Source organism: Ciona robusta, chromosome 2, assembly GCF_009617815.1.
Source record: "Ciona robusta chromosome 2, ASM961781v2".
Lineage (NCBI taxonomy): Eukaryota > Metazoa > Chordata > Ascidiacea > Phlebobranchia > Cionidae > Ciona > Ciona robusta.
This window is the reverse complement of record NC_143236.1, coordinates 4,345,980-4,369,898: the sequence shown is the minus strand read 5'-3', so window position 1 is coordinate 4,369,898 and position 23,919 is coordinate 4,345,980. Positions and strand designations below refer to the sequence as shown.

General features: G+C 35.9%; 4 protein-coding genes across 4 annotated transcripts; 2 read left to right on the top strand and 2 right to left on the bottom strand.

Annotated features, from left to right (window-relative positions):
* Nucleotides 1–20: 20 nt before the first annotated feature.
* Nucleotides 21–2,015, bottom strand: LOC149740338 (uncharacterized). Its single transcript, XM_089871767.1, has 6 exons — nt 1,855–2,015; nt 1,403–1,537; nt 1,063–1,233; nt 692–819; nt 473–623; nt 21–281 (listed from the first exon to the last, which is right to left on the bottom strand). The coding sequence occupies exons 1-6, from the start codon at nt 1,901–1,903 to the stop codon at nt 112–114; spliced, it is 804 nt and encodes a 267-aa protein (XP_089727893.1). The 5' UTR covers nt 1,904–2,015; the 3' UTR covers nt 21–111.
* A 698-nt stretch (nt 2,016–2,713) lies between these two features.
* Nucleotides 2,714–18,520, top strand: LOC149740336 (uncharacterized). Its single transcript, XM_089871707.1, has 20 exons — nt 2,714–2,872; nt 3,625–3,768; nt 4,140–4,334; nt 4,726–4,875; nt 9,892–9,962; nt 10,164–10,295; nt 10,772–10,925; nt 11,403–11,522; nt 11,823–11,986; nt 12,452–12,548; nt 12,875–13,018; nt 13,361–13,521; nt 13,879–14,150; nt 14,373–14,497; nt 14,730–14,941; nt 15,554–15,696; nt 16,129–16,245; nt 16,775–16,923; nt 17,133–17,225; nt 17,529–18,520. The coding sequence occupies exons 1-20, from the start codon at nt 2,843–2,845 to the stop codon at nt 17,634–17,636; spliced, it is 2,781 nt and encodes a 926-aa protein (XP_089727833.1). The 5' UTR covers nt 2,714–2,842; the 3' UTR covers nt 17,637–18,520.
* LOC149740337 (uncharacterized) lies at nt 4,852–9,804 on the bottom strand. The gene is made up of 9 exons (XM_089871727.1): nt 8,226–9,804; nt 7,875–8,042; nt 7,333–7,474; nt 6,799–6,967; nt 6,302–6,454; nt 6,005–6,244; nt 5,652–5,787; nt 5,202–5,327; nt 4,852–4,990 (listed from the first exon to the last, which is right to left on the bottom strand). The coding sequence occupies exons 1-9, from the start codon at nt 8,821–8,823 to the stop codon at nt 4,926–4,928; spliced, it is 1,797 nt and encodes a 598-aa protein (XP_089727853.1). The 5' UTR covers nt 8,824–9,804; the 3' UTR covers nt 4,852–4,925.
* A 262-nt stretch (nt 18,521–18,782) lies between the features above and the next one.
* On the top strand, nt 18,783–23,820 carry LOC149740335 (uncharacterized). The gene is made up of 9 exons (XM_089871719.1): nt 18,783–18,932; nt 19,169–19,321; nt 19,765–19,908; nt 20,286–21,021; nt 21,302–21,408; nt 21,491–21,742; nt 21,876–22,026; nt 22,357–22,646; nt 22,921–23,820. Exons 1-9 carry the CDS (start codon nt 18,860–18,862, stop codon nt 23,091–23,093), a joined length of 2,079 nt encoding a protein of 692 aa, XP_089727845.1. The 5' UTR covers nt 18,783–18,859; the 3' UTR covers nt 23,094–23,820.
* The last annotated feature ends 99 nt before the right edge of the window (nt 23,821–23,919 follow it).

The following is a 23,919-nucleotide window of genomic DNA, read 5'->3' as shown; positions in this document are numbered from 1 at the left end:
GATTCGAAACATACAATGTATTTTACATTTTCATTAGGCATTTATTTTATTTCGTCTCAAATTAAATTTAATTACTTAGCAAATTTTAGCAGAATTCTTTAACCAGGGCGCTTAGCAATTCCCTTGTAAGTCGTAGTACAAGTCATTCCATGTATTTGGTGAGTAAACATTCAAACCATCATCGATGTGAACGGGATCTGATGGATACCATACCCCACCCCACCTGAGACCACCATTCATGACTTTGTTCAAGAAGCATTCAGCATTGGAGTTATATCCGGCTAAATATTAAAAAGTAAGGTAAAACACGTATTCGTGTGCCGCTGGAATGTTCGAAATAAACTGCGTGCATTTACAAAAATCAGCTTAAACAAAATAATAGACTTAGGTTGAACCGTATAAACATTCGCCGCAACAACCCTATATACAAACTGTGAACATATACAAAGAAAACTATATAAAGTATTTATACCGTATAAACAGTCGCCGTTGCACCACCCGCTTGGAGTGTCCAAGTTCATGTCAATGGCATGTCCTACCAAGTGGTTTGAGTTGGATGCGGGTGGTACTACAGTTCCACCTAAGTCTTGTCCTTCGTATCTGAATGCGTGAGTTACCCACACCTGAAAAACACAAGTTTTCGTTTAAATTTCAATGCAAAACAACTTTCTAGTTTGGGGTCGATACCAACCGTAACACCACAGCTTGAAGCATATGATGATATAGAATCCATAGAAGATTTAAACCCAGGTTCAATTTCTATAGTAAGTCCGTTGTAGCCTTTCACAGATGAAGTCGAATAGGTCAACAAGCTGCAGCCTAAAATATAGAAGGTTGGAACAACCGAACAAAACTTAGTTTAACAATACATCAGCGGTGATTTTTTGACTCATTTTTTTGACTAATCCTTACGCCGCATTTTTAGCCACAGCGTGTTTTAGGACTGTAGTGTTTGCTGTTTTGAAGTTTTCTTAGTTTAAAAAAATAGTATTGTATTTAAAGAATAATTAATGCTGTTTAAATTAAGTTTTAAAAAACAATTTAAAAAAACAAGTTTTTTACTTCCACTGCTTCCGCCCGTTGATTTCGAGCAGCATTGTCTGTCACTCGGTCCACCGCATTTCCCACTAGAGTAACTTCCATCGCAATAGTTCGAGTTGTCCTGACAAGATCCACTAATCGACGTGCAAGCAGAGTCGCAGCAGGATTCCCAGTTATTTACATCGCTTTGACCTATATGGTAAAGTTTCGAAAAAACTACACTAACTTTTTTAAGTATATATATTATACTCCGTCAAATCCATAACGCATTATAGACAAATTTTCATTGCAATTGAAAATGTGGCAGATATTACAGAGTAAAAAATTAAATAACCCATTGATAAAATAACATTGATCTTACACGAATTATCGCATTCAAGGCAGCATCGGCGGTTTGAGTCTCCATCGCAAAGTCCATTTTCGACTCCGCCATTGCAAACGTAGTATCTGTAATCCACACAGCTACCTCCTTGATTCGTGCATCGATAATCCGACGCTGTAACAACAACAGAAAAAATTGCATTTTTTTGTACGAAAACAACTGATTTAATTTCAACAGCGCCAAAGTAGGCCTATATACAGCATGGTGGGGGAAGATTGGACACCTTTTCATTTTATTTTTTCGTCCCATTTGATAGTAAGCAAAAAACGTTTAAAATTAGAAAACCATATCCTCACGACTCCAATAGACCGCTAATAACTGTTTACAACACGATCAGAATATTTGGATATCTTGTTCTAAAGGTGTTCCGTCTCCCCCCACCCTATGCTATACATCTTAATCAAATGCAGGTTTCTACGGCCACTTCTTACCTGCCACGGTAGCAACGAGAAAGAAAAGTAATACGGCGTAATGAACCATGTTTTCTTGACTACTTACTGCAATAGGTGCCTAAGATAGTTAAATAAACCTAAAACTGGCAAAGAATTCTGTTTTATACACACCTTTTTATCTCGCAGCTATATTTAACCGATGAGAAACAACACTTGTATAAATACGAATAGTTCAGAAAGGTCAATAAACAAGCTCCTTGACAAGATTAGCCTTGTGTTGATAGATTAGTATTAGGTGTATAATGTACACACGCCACGAGCAACAGAGTTGTCGGTCTTTGAGGAAGCAAACAACTTCAATGCTGCAGTAAAGTAATTACCTAGCTATCAACCTCATTATTCCATAGGCCCAGCGGTGGCGTCATAACCAAAAGATACTTGATTAAATAATCGAATAAATGTAACTTGTCTTATCCTCGCATCGCAGATCAATTGCAGTTGTTATAACACTGGTGTTACCACTCGGATAGTGCAATTGCCGTTAAGTGTTTTCCCAAGGATACACGTCCACAATGGCAGTGACGAGCTTTAAACCCGTTACACCTAAACGCGCAACGACGCCGAATAAACCCACCTTGCTGTTAGTTTTTCGTGGGCATCTATGGTTAGGACATTTCTCTAAACTGTCAGCCATACAAAGGACCAAACACAAAAAAAATCAACCTTAAATTTACATACGTACATGATTCATAGACGGACACGAAGTGAAAGGTTGTAAAGCTTTCTAAATTTGTTAGATAACGTATATTCATGTACTACTGCTTATTACATTACTCCCCATTCTAAACATGAAAAAGTTAAACCATGGCGCCCTCCGTAAAATAAACTACGGTGATATGAATATGGGGAATCCCCCTAAAGTTTTCGCTACAACGATTTAGTTAAATTGAAAGCAGTTTTAGTGTTAAGATTTACTTACTTAGAAAACCTCTTGGCTTAAATAAAATACACAATACAAAGTGATGAAATGTTAGCGGATCACACACAGCATGCTCAGGTAAATATTTATTTGGTGCTAGTGACGAGTCTCCCCCTACCTTATTTGCTAACCACTAACCCCTAACTCCTATAACCACTAACCAGTTAACCACTAACCCACTAACCCACTAACCATCAACCCTAACCACTAACACTTTCCACCAGCCTATTCTGTTATGTACCGGAAGATTCTTCACTAGTGCCATTTATTTTGTTTATAAACATAACGTAAGCAGTAAGCACACATAAATATTGCTGTTGTTTGTTGTTGGTGCTTGTAAGGAATCCTCCTCCACGTTATTTGTTAACGTTAAACGTAACAATCAACCACTAACCGGTATACCCAATAAGCTCTACTTCCTATAACCACTGGCCCCTGCTTCTCAGTCCTTACTATTAACCGTCAACTACCAACCTCTAACACTTTCCACCAACCTAATCTATAAGTAACATACCGGAGAAGTTTTCAATCATTTCTAGTAGTTTTTTTATTGGTTTTAGCAGCTACCTTTTTCTTTTTTTCTTGAAGTTTTTACCCACAATATTTTGTTTTTATTTTTTACTTTTCTAGTATCCCTCTTTTATGGCTATTTTATTTGCTTTGGTATTTGCCATTCAATGCCATGTATTCAAATTGATATACCAAGTATTTTATATTTAACATAGGGAACACACAAAAATTTAGTCATGTATATATATTTAACATAGCTTATTTAGGTTCACTATGTTATTTAAGTATATATACCATATTTAAATATATGCTTCTTTCAGTACATCATCCAACGTGCGGAGCAATGTGAAGTAAGGAAGAAGTCGCTCCCATCCTCATCTAAGTGGAGATCGATCCACAGCCAACTTCACGATGTCTTTGTGGAAGAAGAGGAAGATGATGATGGTGAGGAACCGATAACCAAGGTTCGTAAAATGCTGATCATATTTATACATACATATAGATTTATTTGTTATTAATTCTGTTGTTGCATGGCAGAAGCATTTTGCGTGTTATTGCCCCTGAAACGTTTGTCAAATTGGCTTTTAAGTATTATGGAAAAATGTTTAAATTTTTAGGTTCCTAAGAACAATTATATAAATAGATTTACATAAAATTGAATTGACTTTTTTTAAGGAATTTGGGACAATTATTTTTAATTTTAAAATTCTTAGGAACAATCATAGCCTTCCATAAAATTAAACTGACATATTTTTGTAGGCTGTTAAATCGATTATATATTTGTTCTTTTTTTAACGAATTTAGACAAACCAATAGCAACCAATGTCGTTTACAGAGAGCTTGTTTCTCACATAACACACTTGAAACGCTGTGCACGAAAGATAAAAGTTTGAATCGATTAATTGTGAACCTATTTCCTCTTGATGGTGGTTATTCTGTTATGCTACGTGGTGGTAACGGACAATATGTGGAGACTATTCAACTTCCATACACTGAGTATGATGTGCTTGACTACATTGATAATGAAGAGGTAAGTCAAGAATGAAAATATATCACTTATTTATATCTAATGGCTAGGCAACTTTGGAAGCTATAAACTGGGTTCTAATTTATGCACTTTATATCAGCTTACAGGTTACAACTTAAGTTTTAGCAGCCTTTTTTAGGCTAAATATATATATATATATATGTGTGTGTATATATATATATATATTATAAATGTATCATGTTCATGTAAGTAACTAATCATGTTGCTTTATAAATATATTTATTGCCACCAGAATACAAGCACATATAAAATAATGGTTTTACGTTAAAATAATGAACATCAGTATCAACACTATAAGTACGGTCTCTTTTTAAATAATAATAATACTCTATACAAAATGCATTGCTTCATATATTACCATCAATAAATACAGATACCCCCACTACTCATGAAAACTTTCGAAAATTTGGAAAAGAATATTTTCTATTCTGGTTGTGTAATAACGGAGATTCGAGATTATAGAATTGCTGCCGGACCTCATGCTTTTCAAACAAAGTTTGTCCTTCTGCGTCCCACCCAGCAGGTTAGACATTATTTTTATATATTATCTAATTATTGCAGTTGTGGTGACAGTTATGCTCCTTTTGATAAACCTTTCATGGAAAGTCGCTGGTTCTCTGTTTCCCCTAACATTGCATCTGTAAATAGTAGCTTTAGTTTACTTTATATATGACCTGCATTATTTTTGTTTTTAATGATTTTACTGTCAACAGTTTATGGGTGGAATCAGAATAAGTCATATATGTAATCAGTTGTAAATTTGTAATAATACATATTCCCCAGCTTTTTGCTCTTGCTTTATTCTTAAAAAACATGCACTTAATGTATTAGAAAATTAAACAAACTTACCGTATAAACTACTTCCAAATTTTCCTTTACCATAACGTCTGTACAACACAACAACTGATACAAGTACAACAATGACAGTAAGAGCCACCAATATACCAGTTGTTGCTCCACCACTTGTTTGAGCAACTAAACACATTAATCAAAATAGGTAAATTTGATTTATTTATAATTATAATATTGATAACGAAGACAGCCAATTACACCGTAACAGGGAACTTGAGAATTTGAAACAGGTTAAGATATTGTAGCTCAAATTAGAGAACATATTGGTGTTATAAAATAATATTTTTTGTCTTGGTAATTTAGGTCTAACTCATTTCAGCCTTTTTCTGAAGTGATGTTAATCCAATTTTCTAACGTCTGACAAGGTAAAATAGTTATATTGACATTATTCCGCATCAGATAGAATAGTTACATAATTGGCATAAACTACGAACTTTACTTCTTTACCTGGTACATGCTCCACTAGAAACACAGTATGATCAGCACTTCCAAGTTTATTGCTTGCCTCGCATGTGTAAGCACCGTAATCTGATGTTTTTACTTTGGTTATGAAGAGCGTTCCATCCTTCTTTGTAACTAGATGCTGTCAAACGAAAATTTTTCTGCTTAATTTAATTTTATAATAATATTTATCCTTTGTTCATTTATGGTAGGGTGGGGAGATGGGACAGCTTTTTATTATATTTTGTTTACCCATTTGGTAGTAAACAAAGAACATTTAAAAAATTATAAACCCGTATCCTTGCGACTCCCATAAACCGTTGTGAATTGGTTAAAAAATGTCAGAATATATATATTACCGTTGAGTGGTCTGTCTGCTTTATTGTCCAAATTGACTTGGGTGTGGGCACCCCTTCATCTGGTTGGCATGACAACGATACATTGGAGCCAATTCTTGCAATCACCGTTTTATTTTTATGAAACACTGGAGCTTGGCAAATGAACTTGCTGGTCTGTAATGTTATAATGTCTTTCCCTGCCAGTATAGAAGGATCACTGCATTGGCCTTTCAGTGTGAACTGCTCTTTTATTCGCATTTCCTAAGGAAAATGTTAAATTTTAAAAACTGATCACTTTTCCATATCATTTCTGCTTACCCGAAGCAGTCTCAACCATTTAATGTCACAGTCACAAACCAGTGGGTTGCCCTGCAAGTCCACATTGTTCAGCACGCTTAGTGGAATGAACAAAGGATATGACAGACTTTGAATTGAATTGTGGGAAAGATTTAGAGAATGTAGATGCTCCATCTGAAAGGAAATTAATTTCCTTTTTAAATGTATCATTCCCATCATTCTATTCTATAAGAGTTAGGTAAGGTTGTTCAGTGAGAAATGGCTGGGATATGGATTTTGGCACAGATTGGCATTTTTCTCTTTGCTATCTATTTTCTTATGGTAGTTCTTATTTTTTATCATATTTTATCAAACTTAAATCATTTATGGACAGTTGCAGTTCACTGTACATTTACCTAACTTGGGCCTATTTATATATTAGTCAGTTAAGTATGAAGTATATAGATCTATCTAGCCTCTGGTTTAAGTAGTTAGAAATAGTTGCTAAATGTTTTCAGGTAATTTTAAAAATCTCATACCTGTAAGAATGCATGGGATGGTAGTACAGACAGTTTGTTTACTGACAAATCCAAATTCTTCACTGAAGTAAGCAAATGAAATGGACTCTCATGTATTGTGCTAAGCCCAATGTTGGATAAAAAAAGGTCTTCTAATTCCAGATTCCCTTGGAAGTCATCCCGCTTTAAACTGAAGAAAAATTTGTCAATGTTGTCTATTACGTGTAAAAAATGTTCAATCTGTTTCATATTTTTGTAATGTAAACTTAAATTTGATAAAGATCTTGTAGCAGTTTGTTTGTGACCAATGTTTTGACATTTCTTTAGCTCATGTTTATCAGGGTAAACAACACTCAAATTGGTGGAAGGTTTACTAACCTTTTATTAAACAAAATTATAAATGGAAGCCCCCCAAAAAAATATTTTGGGACTGTAAAACAGATTGATTTATTTTAAACCATGCCGTAACAGTTTATGTAATCCAAAAATTTTTTTTAGCATTTTAATTGCAGAATTCATGAGAGTATTAAAATGCTTCATGACAATATTTCCTACCTTCTAATATTTTTGTTGTTGCTTAAAACAAGATGTTTGAGATGTGGTAGAAATGAAAGTTGAGGTTGGGGAACTTTTATCAAATTGCATCGATATAATGAGAGATAACGCATGTTGTCAAGTCCTGCAAATGCTGCTTCATCTGAAAAGCACATGTAGTGTATTAGTTGTACACACTACAATTTACTGATTTTTTATCCTACAAAGCTGTTTATTCTGGCCCACCAGGTTCAATTACAGAAAACTACATTAACTCAGTTCACTTTTTCTTAATAGTTCATGTAGTACCAGATGCCCTATTATACTTTATCTATCAATTTTTAAAAAATACTTTGACTAATAGCCATAAATGTTTGTGATGTGATAGTAGTAGATTTTGCTGATTAAATTTGTCAAATGGTAGCAACACTTTTATATAAAATTAATTTACCAAAAAAACTTTATTCACTTGGATGGAAAATACTTTAAGACTATTAAAACTGTGCAGCTGGCTTAACTGACTGGGTGACTACTCATTAAAGAAGCTTTAACAATTACTTTACCTATTTGTGTGAGTGGCCAGTCCCCAATATGCAGTCTTTTTAAATTGCTCAAACCAACGAATGCACTCGCTTGTAGTTTCTCAATTGGAAGGTTCAGTAATTCCAGCGAGCTTAGATTGGTAAGGTGGGGGAATGCATTAGATGGAACCGCTTCGAACTTGTTATCACCTAAAAACGAGATTTTGCAGAAAGAAATTCACATTAAATTGGAGTTTATTGTTTTATCTTTACAGTTTGCTGATTTAAAGATCTGTTAGCAGTTTATTTTTGACCAATGTTTCAGCTTTTTTTTAGGTCATGCTTATATAAGGGTCATTTATTTTTAATTGTTTATAAAAATACTTATTTTACCTAAAGAGAGATTAGAAAGACTGTTCAGTCCTTGGAAAGCATTTGTGTGCAGCGTCTTCAGTTTGTTACCCCAAAGATGTAGAACTTCCAACTTTTTTAAACCATCAAACGTACCATCTTCAATATTCACTAAGTAATTTCTGCTTAAATCTAGTTCTGCTAGCTTATTCATTCCTTCAAATGTTCCCTTTTCAAGCGTGGTCAACTGATTTCCAAAAAGCCAGAGATTAGAGAGTTTTTGTAAGCCCAAGAAACTGCCTGGTTCAATGCTAGCTATGCGGTTATCATACAGAACCAAGGATTGTAGACTTTCTTCTAATCCAGTATCAATAAACATGCTGCTTGTCAGTCCAGTGAAATGATTTTGGGATAATCCCAAAATATGTGTCTCACTCGGTAATGGAAAAGGCAGATGAGACAGGTTTTTTTCTTGGCACATTACAAACTTTTCTTTATTGTCACACAAGCATACAGAAGGACATCTAATTGTGTCAGCTTCTGTTATTGAAATCCATCTGCTTTGAACTATTAAGTAAATGACCATCACTATATTCCATAAACATACGGATCCATTTTGTTGGTGGTCTTTCAGTGCCATTGCCCTTTTCACTATCTTCTTATTTCCTAAAGTCTGAATTAATAAAACTGTATGTTCATTTACAAATCTAACCAATTTCAAATAAAAATAGTTAATCTGTGCACTTTAATGGGCATAATAAGTAACTATTGAAGCCCTTTTCAAATGCTCTTGGTCTAAATCCACTTACACTTAATACACGGTCAGTACATCCGTGTTAGCTTGACCACTGATACATATCAAAGTAAGCTTACAATAAGAAACGGGGGAACATTCTTTGAAAACATCCAATTTCTCCCAGCTATACCACAAGTGGTGTATTGTCCGGCCCAGCCACAAATGAACAAATAAGATTAAAGTTTTGTTGTTACAGGCCATCACATTGTGGCACAGTAGCAGCCATACAGTGGTTTGTGGCATAAACCCAATATCTGGATTCCCTTTTTCAGCCAGAAGTAGCTCTGACACTTGAATATTAATCCAATAAACTGAAAAACCTTTCGAGTGGTTATGTGATGCTTGAAAACTTGAAAATAATAAGTACTATTGTTTTTGTACAGTGCCATGTAACAAAAGTGCTGGCAAATGTCATAAGCAAATATATTAGCTACTAACATATATCATGTAAAAATGTATATTAAAATGTCCAATAGAGGAAGACCATTATATATTTTGCAAAATTTGTTTTTTTTACTGGACAACAACCTGATTGTCACAAGATATTAACTAAACAACTTTCTTATTCAATATCTCTTAACAGGCATGTTGTTCAGATAAAAAGCTACTAAATCCACTATGAATATGGTAAACTTATATTGTACTCTGTCATTTCAAAAACAATAAAATACATTTGTCATTGTAGTTTTTTTCTACCAGAAAATTCTATTTTCCTCGAAATTCTTAAATACACAAACATAATTTGGTGAAGTTATAAAGAGACAAGTGGTCTAATTTATCCTTCTTTAAACTGTCATGGATGGTTTAAAGACAGTATTATGCTTATTCAAGCTGTGTATTGCGCTTATTTAACCCCACAGTATGACAGAGATAACATGATATTTGTTTTGATTTGAATCTATTACACCACAGACACTGCTGAGTGATGCCAATAACATTGTGAATGAAACTTCAAAATCTTTCCGATGGACAGCAGAAGATAGGTAACCATTTATTCTATTGTTTGTTTGTTAAAGTTAAAAAAAATTACACATTAGCTAAAGTTAATAAAAAAAACAAAAATTAATTTTAATAATTCCTAATTGAATTTTTTAAAAGTTACTTAGTAAGTAAATAATCAACAGCAATATGCAATACTTTTAAATTGTTATATTGCAAAATAGTAACATAGTCTCTTAATGTAGATTATCTTTGGAGAGCTATCTGACATTAGGAACAACTGAACCACTCTGTCTTGATCCTTCTCCCTCTGTTGGTATTGTTAAAAACATTCTGCAAGCTCGAAAATCATTCTTTAAAACAAGACCGTTTCAACAGTAAGACAAACCCACCAACAATTTACTTTTTCACAATTTTAACTGCTAATGGTTCTCAGATCCTGGATGTGGCATTTATTTTGTCCAGTAAAATACATTTCATACGTCACTGTCCATGTTTAATTGTGTGCACAGTGGAGAACTGGCCTAGTAAAATATTCTGAAACTATGGCAAACTATTGGTTTGGAAGAACATTATTTTTATAGCCACAATTTTTTAGGGCCGCAGTCCTGTTTAATCTTTAGAAGTCACCCCATTTGATCTTCCAAAATTCTTTAGACAAGGTTGGAAAAAAATTGACTGACCGATTTCAATGAAATATTTAACCCCAAGCAATAACACAAATGACCATTTTGAACTCAATTCTGTTCAATATCAGTTTTTAGTGACCGTTTTTTCTATCAATGTATGTAAAAATGATAAAGATATTTTTCAATTTTTTTGGTTGTTACAACAGACTTTGTTTTAAATCCAGGTGTGTACGGCGCAATGGTTTGTTAGGTTTAAAAAGAAGAAAGGTGCAGAGTACAAGACCAGCACCTGAGTCACTGAAACTTTTTGATTTCATGAAAAAACTTCGATCTTCAAGAAAAAGTCCTCCTGCTACTGATATAAGGCTGCCTAAGAACGTGAGGTTTTTAGACATATGATTTTTACTTTTTATATATTCTCTTTATTCTGTATGATTAAGGTTTTAAGGACCCAGGATTTAGGCTAGATTTGGCCCATTACCCCAACACCGCTGTGCCTAAAAATGAAATGCCCAAGATGACTGTTGATGCCATGACCAAAGAAATAATATATAATGTTAAACATTGTATGCAGTAGGATATCTAAGATATTGAGCTCCACGCTGCCACCATTGTGGGGGTATGTGCCTATGGGAGTTACCTAACAGTTAACAGCAATTTCTTCAACCTAGTGGTATTTTATGGGCTGTCTAAATTGTCAGCCATATGTGAAAAATTCCAAAAAATGTGCCTATGTGGCAACTTGAAAGCTGACATGATGTGTATGAAACAGAACATCCATGTTAAAAGGACGGTTTCCAATCTTGAAAGAGTAATTGCGTTATATTTAGTCACTTTCATTGATTTCCCATTCAGATTGTAGATACCTGGAGGAAAGTTCCACTTGACCTTGATCCACCAAAAAGTGAGATAGAAGTTGGAAATTATGCAAAAGCTCTCACTCCCCGTCCACCTTCTATCACAGACTCTGACTTGGTAAGAACTTAATATCATATTTTACATAAACTTTTTACCACAAATATGTTCTACATTGTAATGACAATTTAATTCTAGATTTTTACACTGGTAAACCTTTGTTAGATTACTTTCTTTTTTCTTTCTTTTTCAACACTGCTTTTTTAGTTGTTACATTATTTTTTGTTATTTTATTAACAATGGCACTTTTTTATTGACATTATTTTGTTAATTTCATTAACTATGACACTCTGCCATTTTTACAAACGGCATTGCTGAAAAGTAGATTTGTCTAAACTTACTTTCTTGTTTGAAATGTAGCTTGAGGTGCAGCAAGTCCATTTGAAATCTGAAGGTGCAAATCGTGATGTTTATTCACTTATCAAAATATTACAACGTCCTTCTGATATGCATTACTTTGGCAAGTTGCAGTCCAATAAATATATACAAGGGGAAACTGGAAGGGACATTTCTAACAGTTGCAGGTAACAACATTGATGTAACAAAGCTGCTATGACACTTTTGTATATAAAATACTGCTATGCATAATATAAACTTAAAACCGCTCTTCTGGCATATATGTTATAAAACTATAAAAGACAATATCTGAAAAAACATGACCGAAATATATCTTCTGGTCTGTTTTAGTATAAACAATAGCTAAAATATATATGTGACACAATTATCCTAATTTCATGCATATCTGTTATGTTTCCATTGAAACTAGCCTAAAAAAAACTTCTTTGTACAAACACTTATTTGAGCTATTTTATAGTTAGATTATTTCTGATCAAAATGTGACTGAAAAGTATATGTTGCTTTTGTAAATGTTTCGGCTGACTTTTCACTTTAACTGTAGTCAATAGTAACCTTAGCTGAACACACAGTAGTATTTACATGATTAAGCATACGTACTGTTTTTAAGGATTGTCTCAAATGTTCATTTTTAGATTCTCGCTTGGCACCGAACACAGGGCAAACTTATACATTCTCCAATACCAGGAATTATTTGCCGAGGATGGTAGAAGACCTGCTACTGTTACTGTGGTATGTACATGTCCCCTAATATGTGCCCTTTAAGCTGTTTTATAGGACCTCACTGTGCTCATTCCATTCTATATGGGTGATGTCTGAAGGCAGTTCACATTCAGGAACCAGGGATAGTTCCACTACTGTTTGTGCCTAGAATGAACTTTATTTAGCTTTGTGCAATTTATATATATATTTCATCACAATTTACTGGCTAATAATAAGTAAAGTATACGTGGTACGCAATATGTGTTCACACATTATTCGTTAAGAGATTATAAAGTGCACATTTATTAGGCTTAACTGCATACTGTAATACAAAACTCATATTTTTATTTGTCCAGAGTCGCCCACTGCAGCAAAACACAGCCAAGTACCAGATCCCATTACAGCAACAACCCTGGCAGCTTGAGCAAGATAAATCATTGTATTCAGTTGGTTCCATTAACAATATACCTGCAAAACATTGGCACAAACTGAAAGTGAATGTAAGTAGTGGCAGAGCTTGTTGAAGTAAGCTGATTCCTGAATACCATGGTATACCTTACTGCAGGACACTAGGACCTCACCCATTTATAATAGTAAACATCTAAATGTTATGTCAAACAAAGTACTTTAAAACTAATAGTTTAAATTAACTGGTAACAAAAAACAAATTGTTTTTTCAATATATTTTGACTAATTTTGTCATTATTTTATTCCTAATTGTTTTTCAATATATTTCAAAATAAATTTCAATATATATATTTGTCATGGAAATAGTCCAAGTAATATGTACTATAACCTTAGCATTCAGTTAACTCACAATAGAACCAACATTTTTACTTTAGGACAACATAGTCAAGCCAGCACCCATCCAACCTCTACCTATTAATCCTCAACGAATCACAACCTTCCCTGCACAAGCCCCACCCACTGCTTCAACCAATCAGCAGCCAGTAATCACCACACCCACTTTGAACACCATTACCCTACAGCCTTCTTCACAGAGGTAAACAAATGGCTAATTTACTACCTTACCTACATATACTGCTGTTTTTATTCTTCTCTTCGGTTACAACTTACAATGAAGACAAAAAATAGGCAAAAATGGATTTTTTTATAGTGTTTAGGTTTGGTGTACGCTGTGTGAAGTTACATAGCAGGATTTAATGAATTAAAGAAACGCAAGTTTTTTAACAAAATGTTTATTTTAAACTACTCTGATCAGTCTTATCTAGTTTATACGTTTATATTAACTATACAAAAAAATAAAAACCTTGTATCTAAAATGATCTAGATTATGGTATGCCATTAAATTATGTTTGTATATTACATTATAGATCAACTGACACTAACCCTTCTACAGTTCCTTTATGTTCCCGTTGCCCCGGCAAGTAACCCACCAACAAACCCCAACAATATCGGCCCCATCCCCCGTACCCCTGCAAAGCCCCATACCCGGTACCCGAGTAGTGGGTCAACGCCTCAGCTCGCTGAACGGCGAAACTTTCAACCTGCTAACTGGCGCTGACGGTGGTGTGTATCAGATCAAGGAAGCAGGTCCTTCCAGTGGAAAACGAAGTCGGCAAAATTCTCAAGATGTTTTCAATTTCACTACGCAGTCCGGATTTACTACAGGTTGATGTTTAAACTGTTTGTAGAACTGTGTGATGTCATAACTGGGTATAGTGATGTCATAATTGTGTAGTGATGTCATAATTCAGTATATTGATGTAATGATGTCATTATTGTGTGATGATGTCATTATTTTGTGATGATGTCATAACTTGGTATATTGATGTCATAATTCAGTGTAGTGATGTCATAATTCTGTAATGATGTCATAATTGGTTACCTCAGGCCAACAGCAACTCACATTCAACAACAACCAACGATCGGGGACTCCCCTGATCACCCCCACACCCCAGGAATCATCAAGTCCCGCCCCCAACAATAATTTGATCCAAAACTTTGATCAACTTATGGTAAGTTGGCTTCACCTGGTAACTTGGTATCAACAGTTAGGAAAATGCAAATCCTCTTCAGTTTGAAAATTTTCATGTTGTCAAATGGAGAAATAAATTACTTTAACAACAGTTTTAAAATATAAAAATTTTCATGAATTTTACAAAAGATGTTTTACTAAAAAATGCATTTTACAGAAGTATACATTTTATAACACTCTGTTTTTTTTTTGCATTTTTACCCTCTATACAGAGCATGCAGAACACTTTAAATCAAGGTGGATCTGTCAGTGTACAACTTCCATTGAGCATGGCACTTAACACACAGCAACAACAAGTGGTAGGGCAGGTAAGGTTACAGAAACCACCCCAGCAGCAACAAAACACAATCATAAGAATGCCGGTGTCAATCGCAAGTGGTCCACCCACTACTACAACACATCAAGTTGCTATCAATATATTAGGGTAAGTATTAAAACCAGTTGGTTGAAATTTGCGCCAGTCAAATTTAGTTGTCGAAGCAGTCTATGTGGTCTTGGGCAAGGAGTATATGGCCTTGGGCAAGGCACTAACGAAGCATTTGCAAAATAATTCTATGTAGCACCCCTGGGGTTGGGTGTTGGGTAGTAGGCCAATTCAGGTCTAAACCCCATGACGTGTTTTTATAACTGTACCCACAATTACAGTATAGAAATAATTTGTTAAATAACTTTTTTCGACTTTATGTTTGCCATCTGGCGAGATTTTATCAGGGAATGTGAACAGAAATACACTCTTTTATACCAGTTGAGCTGCCAAAAGTATGAGTAAACGTAATTTACTTTATCCTCGCGTGGTTGAAAACCAACAGTCGTTATAACCTAGGTGTTCTGTTTCAAACACCTTGTGTCAGCTTACAAGTTATCAAGTATGTTACTTTGTGGGTGATTATTTTGGGAGATTTTTTATTTTTTTTTATGTGTGGCTGATAATTTGGACAACCCATTCGTGACTACAGGGTTGAAGCAAAGTTTATTTACATCACGTCTGGTAACGGAAGATTAATCAAACACAACAATTTCTTTCTTGCTTCCCCAGCGGAGGAAGAAACGTGATCTCCCAACAACCTCCCACCATACTAGGCAACATCCAGTTATCGGGATCCAGATTACCCGGTGGTACGCTCACTATACCTGCTTCACAACTACCACCTGCGCTAGCTGCACAAATAGCTGCTCAGTGTAAGTTGACTGCATACAGTGTTTATTTTTAACTCGGTTGGTTGTAATTTGGGTCTATTTTGTAAACCATGCATAGTGGATTCATACACCGCGTGCATGTATTTATAAGTTAGCTGCGTAACTTTCTTTAAATTTGATTTTTTTGTTTATTTTTATACTAATTACTTTTGTTTTATTGCAGTCCTACTTTATTTTTATTATTCCGAACTTGTTTTCTTCTACCCACTGTTCTAACTTATGTTGAATAAATGTCTGAATGTTACTTACTTTATCCTATCCGTGCGTGGCCGGAAAATGACAGTTGTTAAACATGGGTGTTCTGTTTCATACACCTCAAAATATGTTTTACTTACTTAAACTATATATGCAACTTTACTTAAAGCTTAAAATAAACTTTGTCAACTGTTATTCCTATCTTATTATCATACATAGTGAACCAGGATAAGCCACAAACATCCAAGATGACGGAACAACATTTCACCGTGGCTACCAGTGATGTTTCATCCACTCCTATAACCATACTCACCAACAATAACAATAATGTACAAGGTACTTTGTTTTTTCTAACAAACTTGGTCATTATTAAACATAAATGGCTTGTTAGGTGTGGCAACCACGCTTATTTTCTTCCAATTTAACGGAAATATGTTTTTAACTGTAAACGTTTTAACAACTGTGTTTTGTTGCTATATCTTGTCTATTGGTTTATTAGAATATTTTTAAATCTTCGCTACCTCCATCAAAGAGTCAAATAAAGTTATTATTTTTATTAAGCAATCAAGATACAATTAAACAATAACAGTCCCGTGTGAGCGTTGCGTAACAAGTACTGTTTATTTAGCACAATGGTAAGATAGCTTGCCTCTAGCTCAGAGGATATGAGTTCGAGGCTTGACTCAGCAACTAATGGGGGTGTATGAGGGCAAAACACCAAACAAAAAATGCTTTAGATCAGTTTTTTTAACGCTGACATAGAATTTGTTTTTAAAAGAGCGCATGTTTTACTATCCCTGCCTCCCCTACATTCCCCAAAGTTTGGCGCCTATGCATTTTTATAATAGCTGTTTATATCCTCCAGGTCAAATAGGTCAAGTTCGGGCTGTCACCAGCAATCGCATCCAACAGCAAATGACTCAACAATCAGACAACAAAGGAGGAACTATCACGTTTAATGTGCGAGGAACGAACGCCCAACAACCCGTGCAACTTTTGCAAGTGTCAGGCGCGGTAAGACGTAACTTAAATGATTTTGTTACATTTATTTAACTTATTTTATCCACAGATGCCAGGGCAAAATTAGGGGTTTTAAAACACTTGGGCCACTTCAACACCTTTGCAAAGACATTGGCGTTACTTTTTCTCCCATAGCCATATCGCCCCTATAGCAATACCACTCTGAAAAAAAAACATCAGTAAATTTTATACAACCTTTGCAGAACACAATACAGCAGCTTCCAATACGAGCTGGGCAACAACTGGTTCTGAACACGGTTCGTTCGTCGCCCATTGAACAGTCGTCATCACCACAGGTAAGTTGCATGTAGCTGCCAAATACGAGACACTACAAGTTACTTGAATTTTACTTGTTTAGGATAGAACAGTAGAATAACAGGGTTTGGTAAAGCCAATATGTACTCGTTTACCTATGCTACATTAGTACCCTTTTTAAAATTTTAGCTTTTTACTTATCCATTTTTTACTTTTCATTTTCATCTTTAACTTTCTACTTCATTTTTTACTTTTATTTGAAACATTTTTTACTTTTATTATCAATTCTAACTTTGTTATAGATTTTTTGCTTTTTATTTACAATTCTAATTTTTTACTTACAGATGGCTTTGGCGCAGCACCTTCAACAATTAGCGTCTGGAAACGGAGGCAACTCCAACCCCAAGCCAGTGCGAAGTCGTAAGCGAAAATCGACGCCCGATCAAAAGTAGAAAACATATCAGTTGTATTGCCAAGCTGCTATTGCTTCGCTATGAGCAAGTTGCTTGTGAGATATTTCGTCAGCTGAATTTAGTATAAATAGATTGGTGATGTGGTAAAAATGTATTTAATGCCAACCACAATGCCAGTCTCCACGTGTAGCATTTGCGGGTGCATTAGTTTAATGCTGGTAAATTTACGTATGGAAAGCTATTGTTTTTGTATTGTCTAAAATCTAATTTTTGTAAGATGCAAAGCTTTTTGGTAGTTTATTTACGTATTGTTGCTCATAAATCAAGATTTTTTGTTTGTTGTATTCACTTACCGTTGTCGGATTATCCAGTGTTTTCAATCTTCGTCGTTGTTTCTCGGAGTTAAACCGGCGCCTGGCTGCAGTGTGTCGTACGTGGGTCTGACGTGCGCCACTACTCAGCCCTACTCCACCAATTTGTTAACATGCATGTACACAAGTACTTAGACACTGAGGAACGTTCTTGGAAATTTAATTGCGGTTTCTGTCGCAGAATTATCCTGTAATCGTGAGCGGTGTGTGAAGCGATTTCAATTTGCTCCCTCTCGCGCATTTGTGTTGTTTTAACATATGTAGTTTTCAAATTGTTTGTTACATAGTAGAGTGGGGAAAGACGGGAAACTTTTTCATTCTATTTTATCGTCACATTTTGTAGTAAACAAAGAACATTCAAAGAATTATAAAACCGTATTCTCACGACTTACAGACCGTGGTTTATTTGTTTAAAATACGATCAGGGTATTTGGATATTATGTGCTAAAAGTGTCCCGTCTTCCCCCACCCTACTATATACACTATTTTCTATCAATTCTGTTATGGACAAATGTATTATCATAAAAATGAATACAGACAACGCCTATCAAAGTTCACACACTACCTAACTACAGATTACAACTTTAAATCAGCAATAAATCCGACGTGGACCTAAAGAGACAGTGCACGCGCCCAAGCCAGTATTAATGGGTGAGTCGCCTTCTAATCAATCGCCGATTTACACTGTTAGATTAACGGCTCCCTGACTGGCGCTGAATCGACGTACTGCGTGGCAATTAGTTGCGTATTACGAGCGCAGTAGTTTCGTCGCTTTCAAGAGCTATTTACGTCACTATGATATTATAATCCCGCCCATCTACGCTATATATAGTCCCACACCACCGCCCATAGTTGGATTTGTAATACACGCCAACAGGTGAACAGTTGGAAATGAACATGTGGAGTGCTTATGTATTGGTCGCTGCAATGATTGTGCGTATCTCTATGGCTGGTATGAGTTCAGGTAAGCTTATGTTTTAACCAGGGCCAGATTTCGAAAACCCGAACTTTTAACCTGTTTAACTTAAAATTTAAATTAAGATTCGGGAAAGACGACTTGTGGGTTCCGATTAAAAATTATCTTTAGGCTTTAAATTTAACGCAGGCTGTACAAAATTATGTATACAAGGATTTTTAAACGTCGTCGGTATAACATTTTACATCGATATTTATGTGATAAAATTAAAACGTTTTTTTTAGATTGCAATTGCTGGGAGCATGTGTACTTGCGAACTGCATGTTCCTATGGTGGATACTTGGACGAATTCACTTGTAATGCTGTCAACTGTTGCTATGACGACTCGACGTACGAAATGCAGCTTCGACCCCGTCCGCTATGTTATGAAAAAAGAGGTAGACTGAGCATAGTAATGTTGTAATATATTAGCTCGTGTCTGATATTTATGTTTATAATGACAAATTATGTATATATTTAGACTATACATTATCAGTCCCATGCTCTAACATCTATAGGCTAATCGTAATGTTTTAACATAAGTTATAGTATAGGGTGGGGGAAAGACGCGAGACGTTTAGCAAATTAAATATTCTGGTCCGGTTTTAAACAATTAACAACGGTCTATGGAAGTCGTAAAGATACGGTTTCATAATTCTCTGAATGTTCTTTGTTTACCACCAAATGGGATGAGAAAGTATAATGAAAAAGTATCCCGTCTTTTCCCAACCTACTACATATTAAACTGCCTTTAGTTTTGTACAAATAAAAAAACAAACTCTGTGAAGTAGCAATTCATCAAAAATGTGTTTTGGTTCGAATTAACATGGTGTATATTTAGGAACGTGTCCAGCGGATGAACAATGCCTTGTCCCTGGTTTACACCGAGATGTGTGCGGTCATCGTGCTTTAGATCGAAACCCGTGTGAATTTCGAGGTTGTTGTTTTGACCAGAGCCAATACCCGATGTGTTACCGCCCAAAACGTGAGTAAAGACGATGCATGTTTATTTGAATTGTTTTTTAAAGGTTTTAATTGGCATATAACAAGGACAACACCGAAACCCGATTAACGAGTGAGCCATATGCCTTACAAATACAGTTGTAATCTGTTATATATTTTTGACCGTGTCATAAAACTGGGCGTGTAGTTAGATTTGTGTAACGATTTGCCTATTGTGTATTTATAGTAGGGTGGGGAAAATGGAACACTTTTTCATTCTATGTTATCGTCCCATTTGGCCATAGAACCTTGTTAATCATTTAAAACACGATCAAGAAATTTGGAAATTCTGTGCTAAAGGTGTCCTATATTACCTCACAGAACTATATAGCATATAACTTCCAAGCTTCACATTCACAGGCGACACGTTACATTACAAATTTACCACAACGACTACCATTCCAACTACTAGTACTGCAAGGTGGGCTACAACGACAAGCAGAATAACACTGCCACCAATTATTACATTTCCAACAACCACGAGACCATGGACCATGCCAACAACAAGATTCATTCCAGCAACAACAACGACAACAACTTTTACTCCATATACCTTCAGATCAACAACGCAGAAAGACAAAGTCTCGACAACAATGCCAACAACATTTCCGACAACAACCACAACAACAAGGCGTTTAACAACCACAACACCATCAACTACAACTCAACCAAGGACAACGACAACAACAACAACAACAACACTTCCAACAACAACAACAACGACAACAACGCTTTTACCAACAACAACAACAGCAACAACAACAACAACGCCACCACCACCACCAACAGCAACAACAACTCAAACCACAGTTCAGCCAATCACAACACCACCAACAACAACAACAAAAACAACAACAACAACAGCACTACCAACAACAACTCAAACCACAGTTCAGCCAATCACAACAACAACAACAACTCAAACCACAGTTCAGCCAATCACAACAACAACAACAAGACGAATCATTTCAACAACAGCAGGAACAAACACCTTCAATGGCGGTCCGTTTGGATTTTTCCAGATCGGTTCCATTGTGTTTTACTCGCAATGTCCGAGTAAAAATGGAACAGAATGTGGAACAAATATTACTGCAAGGTAAGTACTCTAAACTTAAGTATGGTAGGTTGAGTAGAATGGTTCATGTTTTTATAGTATTTTAAAGCCCCATTTGATAGTAAGAATATTTACAGAAATATATAACCGTATCCTCACGACTTCCTAAAGAGAATTAGTTGTTACTTATTAGTAACACGATTTAGAAATACGGGATGTCATTTCTTAAGTAATTTATCTAACCCAACCACATTTTTTTTTCTATAGAACCATTGTTGCGTATGTGTAGCCTACAATTGATTTCGTTAAACTTTTTTCATAGATCGTTCTGCAACATAAACCATTGCTGTTGGAATGCAAATAACACTGGAACATCCATGTCGCCGTGCTATCGACCGAATGTTTTTGTGATACGATGGCCGACCGCCGGTAAGTTTACATCTATAATGCTATATTTCAATGTCTACTGTTGTTCTGTCATACTTGGTTAAAACACGTTTTATTTTTACAGCTCAGTGGTCTGCTTGGAGTTTGTGGAGCCTTTGTAATAACGGCAACTGCGGTTCTGGTCTGCACTCACGGAATCGAACTTGTGTACTTACGACAAGTGGGGACGTAACTGGGTGCGTGGGAAACGGTATCGAGTTAGCGAACTGTTCGAATCCTTGCCCGCCGACGTGGGGGGCGTGGTCACAATGGGGCGCATGCTCAAACAATTGTGGGCTCGGAGTAATGAAAAGAACAAGGGATTGTGTCCAGAAAGGTGGGATCTTGTACTGATGTAACTCGTTTTAAATCTCTCTGAAATAGTGTTATGTTGCATTTGTTTTTTACAGGCCATTTTTTTTTCGAAAAAGTCTTTGTCGGAGTAATTAAACATCTTTTTTTTTCTCTAGACACAGTAGTGGATAGTATTCGTTGCCCTGGAAGGCGATTTAGCGTTTACGATACAGCATCGTGTAATATAGATCTTTGTTCAACATGGTCGAATTGGGTCGACGGAGACTGTACTGTAACTTGCGGTCTTGGAACTATGGCTCGGTCAAGGTAAGACTGATGTGATAATTTTCCCATTTCAAATCACTTTGTTTATTGGTAATGTAATACCGTCAGTGCAGAGTCACTTTAATAAAATAATTACTAGGTATATTTCTTCCGCCATTTTGTTTCTATAATCTTCCATTACTGCAATGATTACTTCACATAAAGCCATCTATTACCAACTAATAGATAACTTATTGATATTACAAATCCGTTAACGCACGGCTTCTAATTTGCATTTCCATCTTGGCAATGGTCCGTTAAAAATCACACGTATAGTTAAACTCTTAATGCCAATTACAATATTACTAATTTAAAAAGTGACTTCTGTTTTAGAACCTGTACATCAGAGGGCAATCGCGGGAATTTGCTCTCTGCCTCATGCAGTGAAAGTTTTACCGCGTGTCAATTGCTGCCTTGTCCTATCGACCCAACCCCGATATCCATCGTCGGTGTATGGGGACCTTGGTCTCTTTGGAGCAAATGTTCCGAGGACTGTGGCTCGGGTTTACGTAACAGATTCAGGCAATGTTACAACACTGTCACTGGGGCTTTGCTGCGGGCTGAAGATGGACACTGTACGGGCGGTATATTTGCTTCAACCGAGACGGAATTTTGTAATGGTGGTAAGTTTGTATTGTATCTCCAACCATAGTGGTCCAAATTATTAGCCCATAAAAAAATAATAAAAAAATAATCACCCACCACGTAACATAACTCGTAAGCTGTCATGAAGTGTATGAAACAGAACACTCGTGTTTAACCACAGTCATTTTTCGGCAACGCGAAGAAGTATAAGTTACATAAAAGCCTGTGTAGTTTAATTATAAGTGTTCTGTCGACTGTTCAAAACACATATAAATTTATAGCATTCGTTTTAAAGCTGGTGTGACATTTTAGGCTACTGTTCCGCATGGTCAACGTGGTCTGCTGTGTCCACTTGCACTGTACCGTGTGGAGGCGGAACACGAAGGGAATCTCGCACGTGTCTGATGTCTCCAACTGAACCAGCACCCGAGGTTTGCTCAATGCGCTCTATCTCATGCCAAGAAGACCCTTGCACTTTTCGTTGATATACAAGGAGCATCCGATAATTAATACACCTCAGAGTTCCAGAACCGAATACATCAATGCAAGTCCGTATTGGTACAAGCATTATCATGAAAGACTTTGTGAAAACCCATTTCGGTTAAGTTCACACTGACACAAGTTAACAAAAAAGCTCAATAATGTTGTTCATGTACTGAACTACCTATTTCAAATGTCACATAACCTGTCGCAATTCAAGTTATTCAAAGGTGCCGAAGAAATCTTTAAGCGCCTTGACCTGCATTGAAGTGGTTCAAGGAGTCACGCAACTTTTTTTACTCGTATTATGTTGACGTATCGTACTTAAGTTTTTAATGGATAGCGTCGTTGACGTCAAGAACTCCCCACAACGTATAGTAGGGCGGGTAAAGATGGGACACCTTCTCATTCTATTTTCTCGTCCCATTTGCTAGACAAAGAACACTCAAACAGTTATAAAACCATACCCCACGACTTCCATATACCAATGTTAATTGTTCGAAACACAATCAGGATATTTGGACGTTTTGTGCTAAAGGTGTCCCATCTTACCCCACCCTATATACACACGTCCAATACTGGGTAAACAAGTTATAATACCGCGTTGCCATTGAAAGAGTGTAAACGGTAACTGTTTGTTTCTTTACCGCACCCGCAACATAATTGCTTTTGCTGAAAACTTTTCACCATTTATCGTTCGTAACCACCGAATACAATGAACGCTCCTTACAAGCGGTTGGATTTGAAATTCAAAAGCACAAATACCCCACACGTCATATGTTGTTATTACAGCGAGATGGATCGATCTGGAATCGTATTATATCGCGTTAT

Bases quoted from the DNA above. Each gene is read 5' to 3' on its own strand.
- LOC149740335 (XM_089871719.1), top strand. From the start codon at position 18,860: ATGAACATGTGGAGTGCTTATGTATTGGTCGCTGCAATGATTGTGCGT. The intron at 19,909-20,285 runs GTGAGTAAAGAC...TCACATTCACAG, and splicing joins GATGTGTTACCGCCCAAAAC to GCGACACGTTACATTACAAA. The intron at 21,022-21,301 runs GTAAGTACTCTA...CTTTTTTCATAG, and splicing joins GGAACAAATATTACTGCAAG to ATCGTTCTGCAACATAAACC.
- LOC149740337 (XM_089871727.1), bottom strand. From the start codon at position 8,823: ATGGCACTGAAAGACCACCAACAAAATGGATCCGTATGTTTATGGAAT. The intron at 7,475-7,874 runs GTAAAGTAATTG...TGTGCTTTTCAG, and splicing joins CTGGCCACTCACACAAATAG to ATGAAGCAGCATTTGCAGGA. The intron at 5,328-5,651 runs GTAAAGAAGTAA...TAATGTGTTTAG, and splicing joins TCTAGTGGAGCATGTACCAG to TTGCTCAAACAAGTGGTGGA.
- LOC149740336 (XM_089871707.1), top strand. From the start codon at position 2,843: ATGTTAGCGGATCACACACAGCATGCTCAG. The intron at 16,246-16,774 runs GTACTTTGTTTT...TATATCCTCCAG, and splicing joins CAATAACAATAATGTACAAG to GTCAAATAGGTCAAGTTCGG. The intron at 16,924-17,132 runs GTAAGACGTAAC...CAACCTTTGCAG, and splicing joins TTTTGCAAGTGTCAGGCGCG to AACACAATACAGCAGCTTCC.
- LOC149740338 (XM_089871767.1), bottom strand. From the start codon at position 1,903: ATGGTTCATTACGCCGTATTACTTTTCTTTCTCGTTGCTACCGTGGCA. The intron at 820-1,062 runs GTAAAAAACTTG...TCTATATTTTAG, and splicing joins AACGGGCGGAAGCAGTGGAA to GCTGCAGCTTGTTGACCTAT. The intron at 282-472 runs GTATAAATACTT...TTTAATATTTAG, and splicing joins CAACGGCGACTGTTTATACG to CCGGATATAACTCCAATGCT.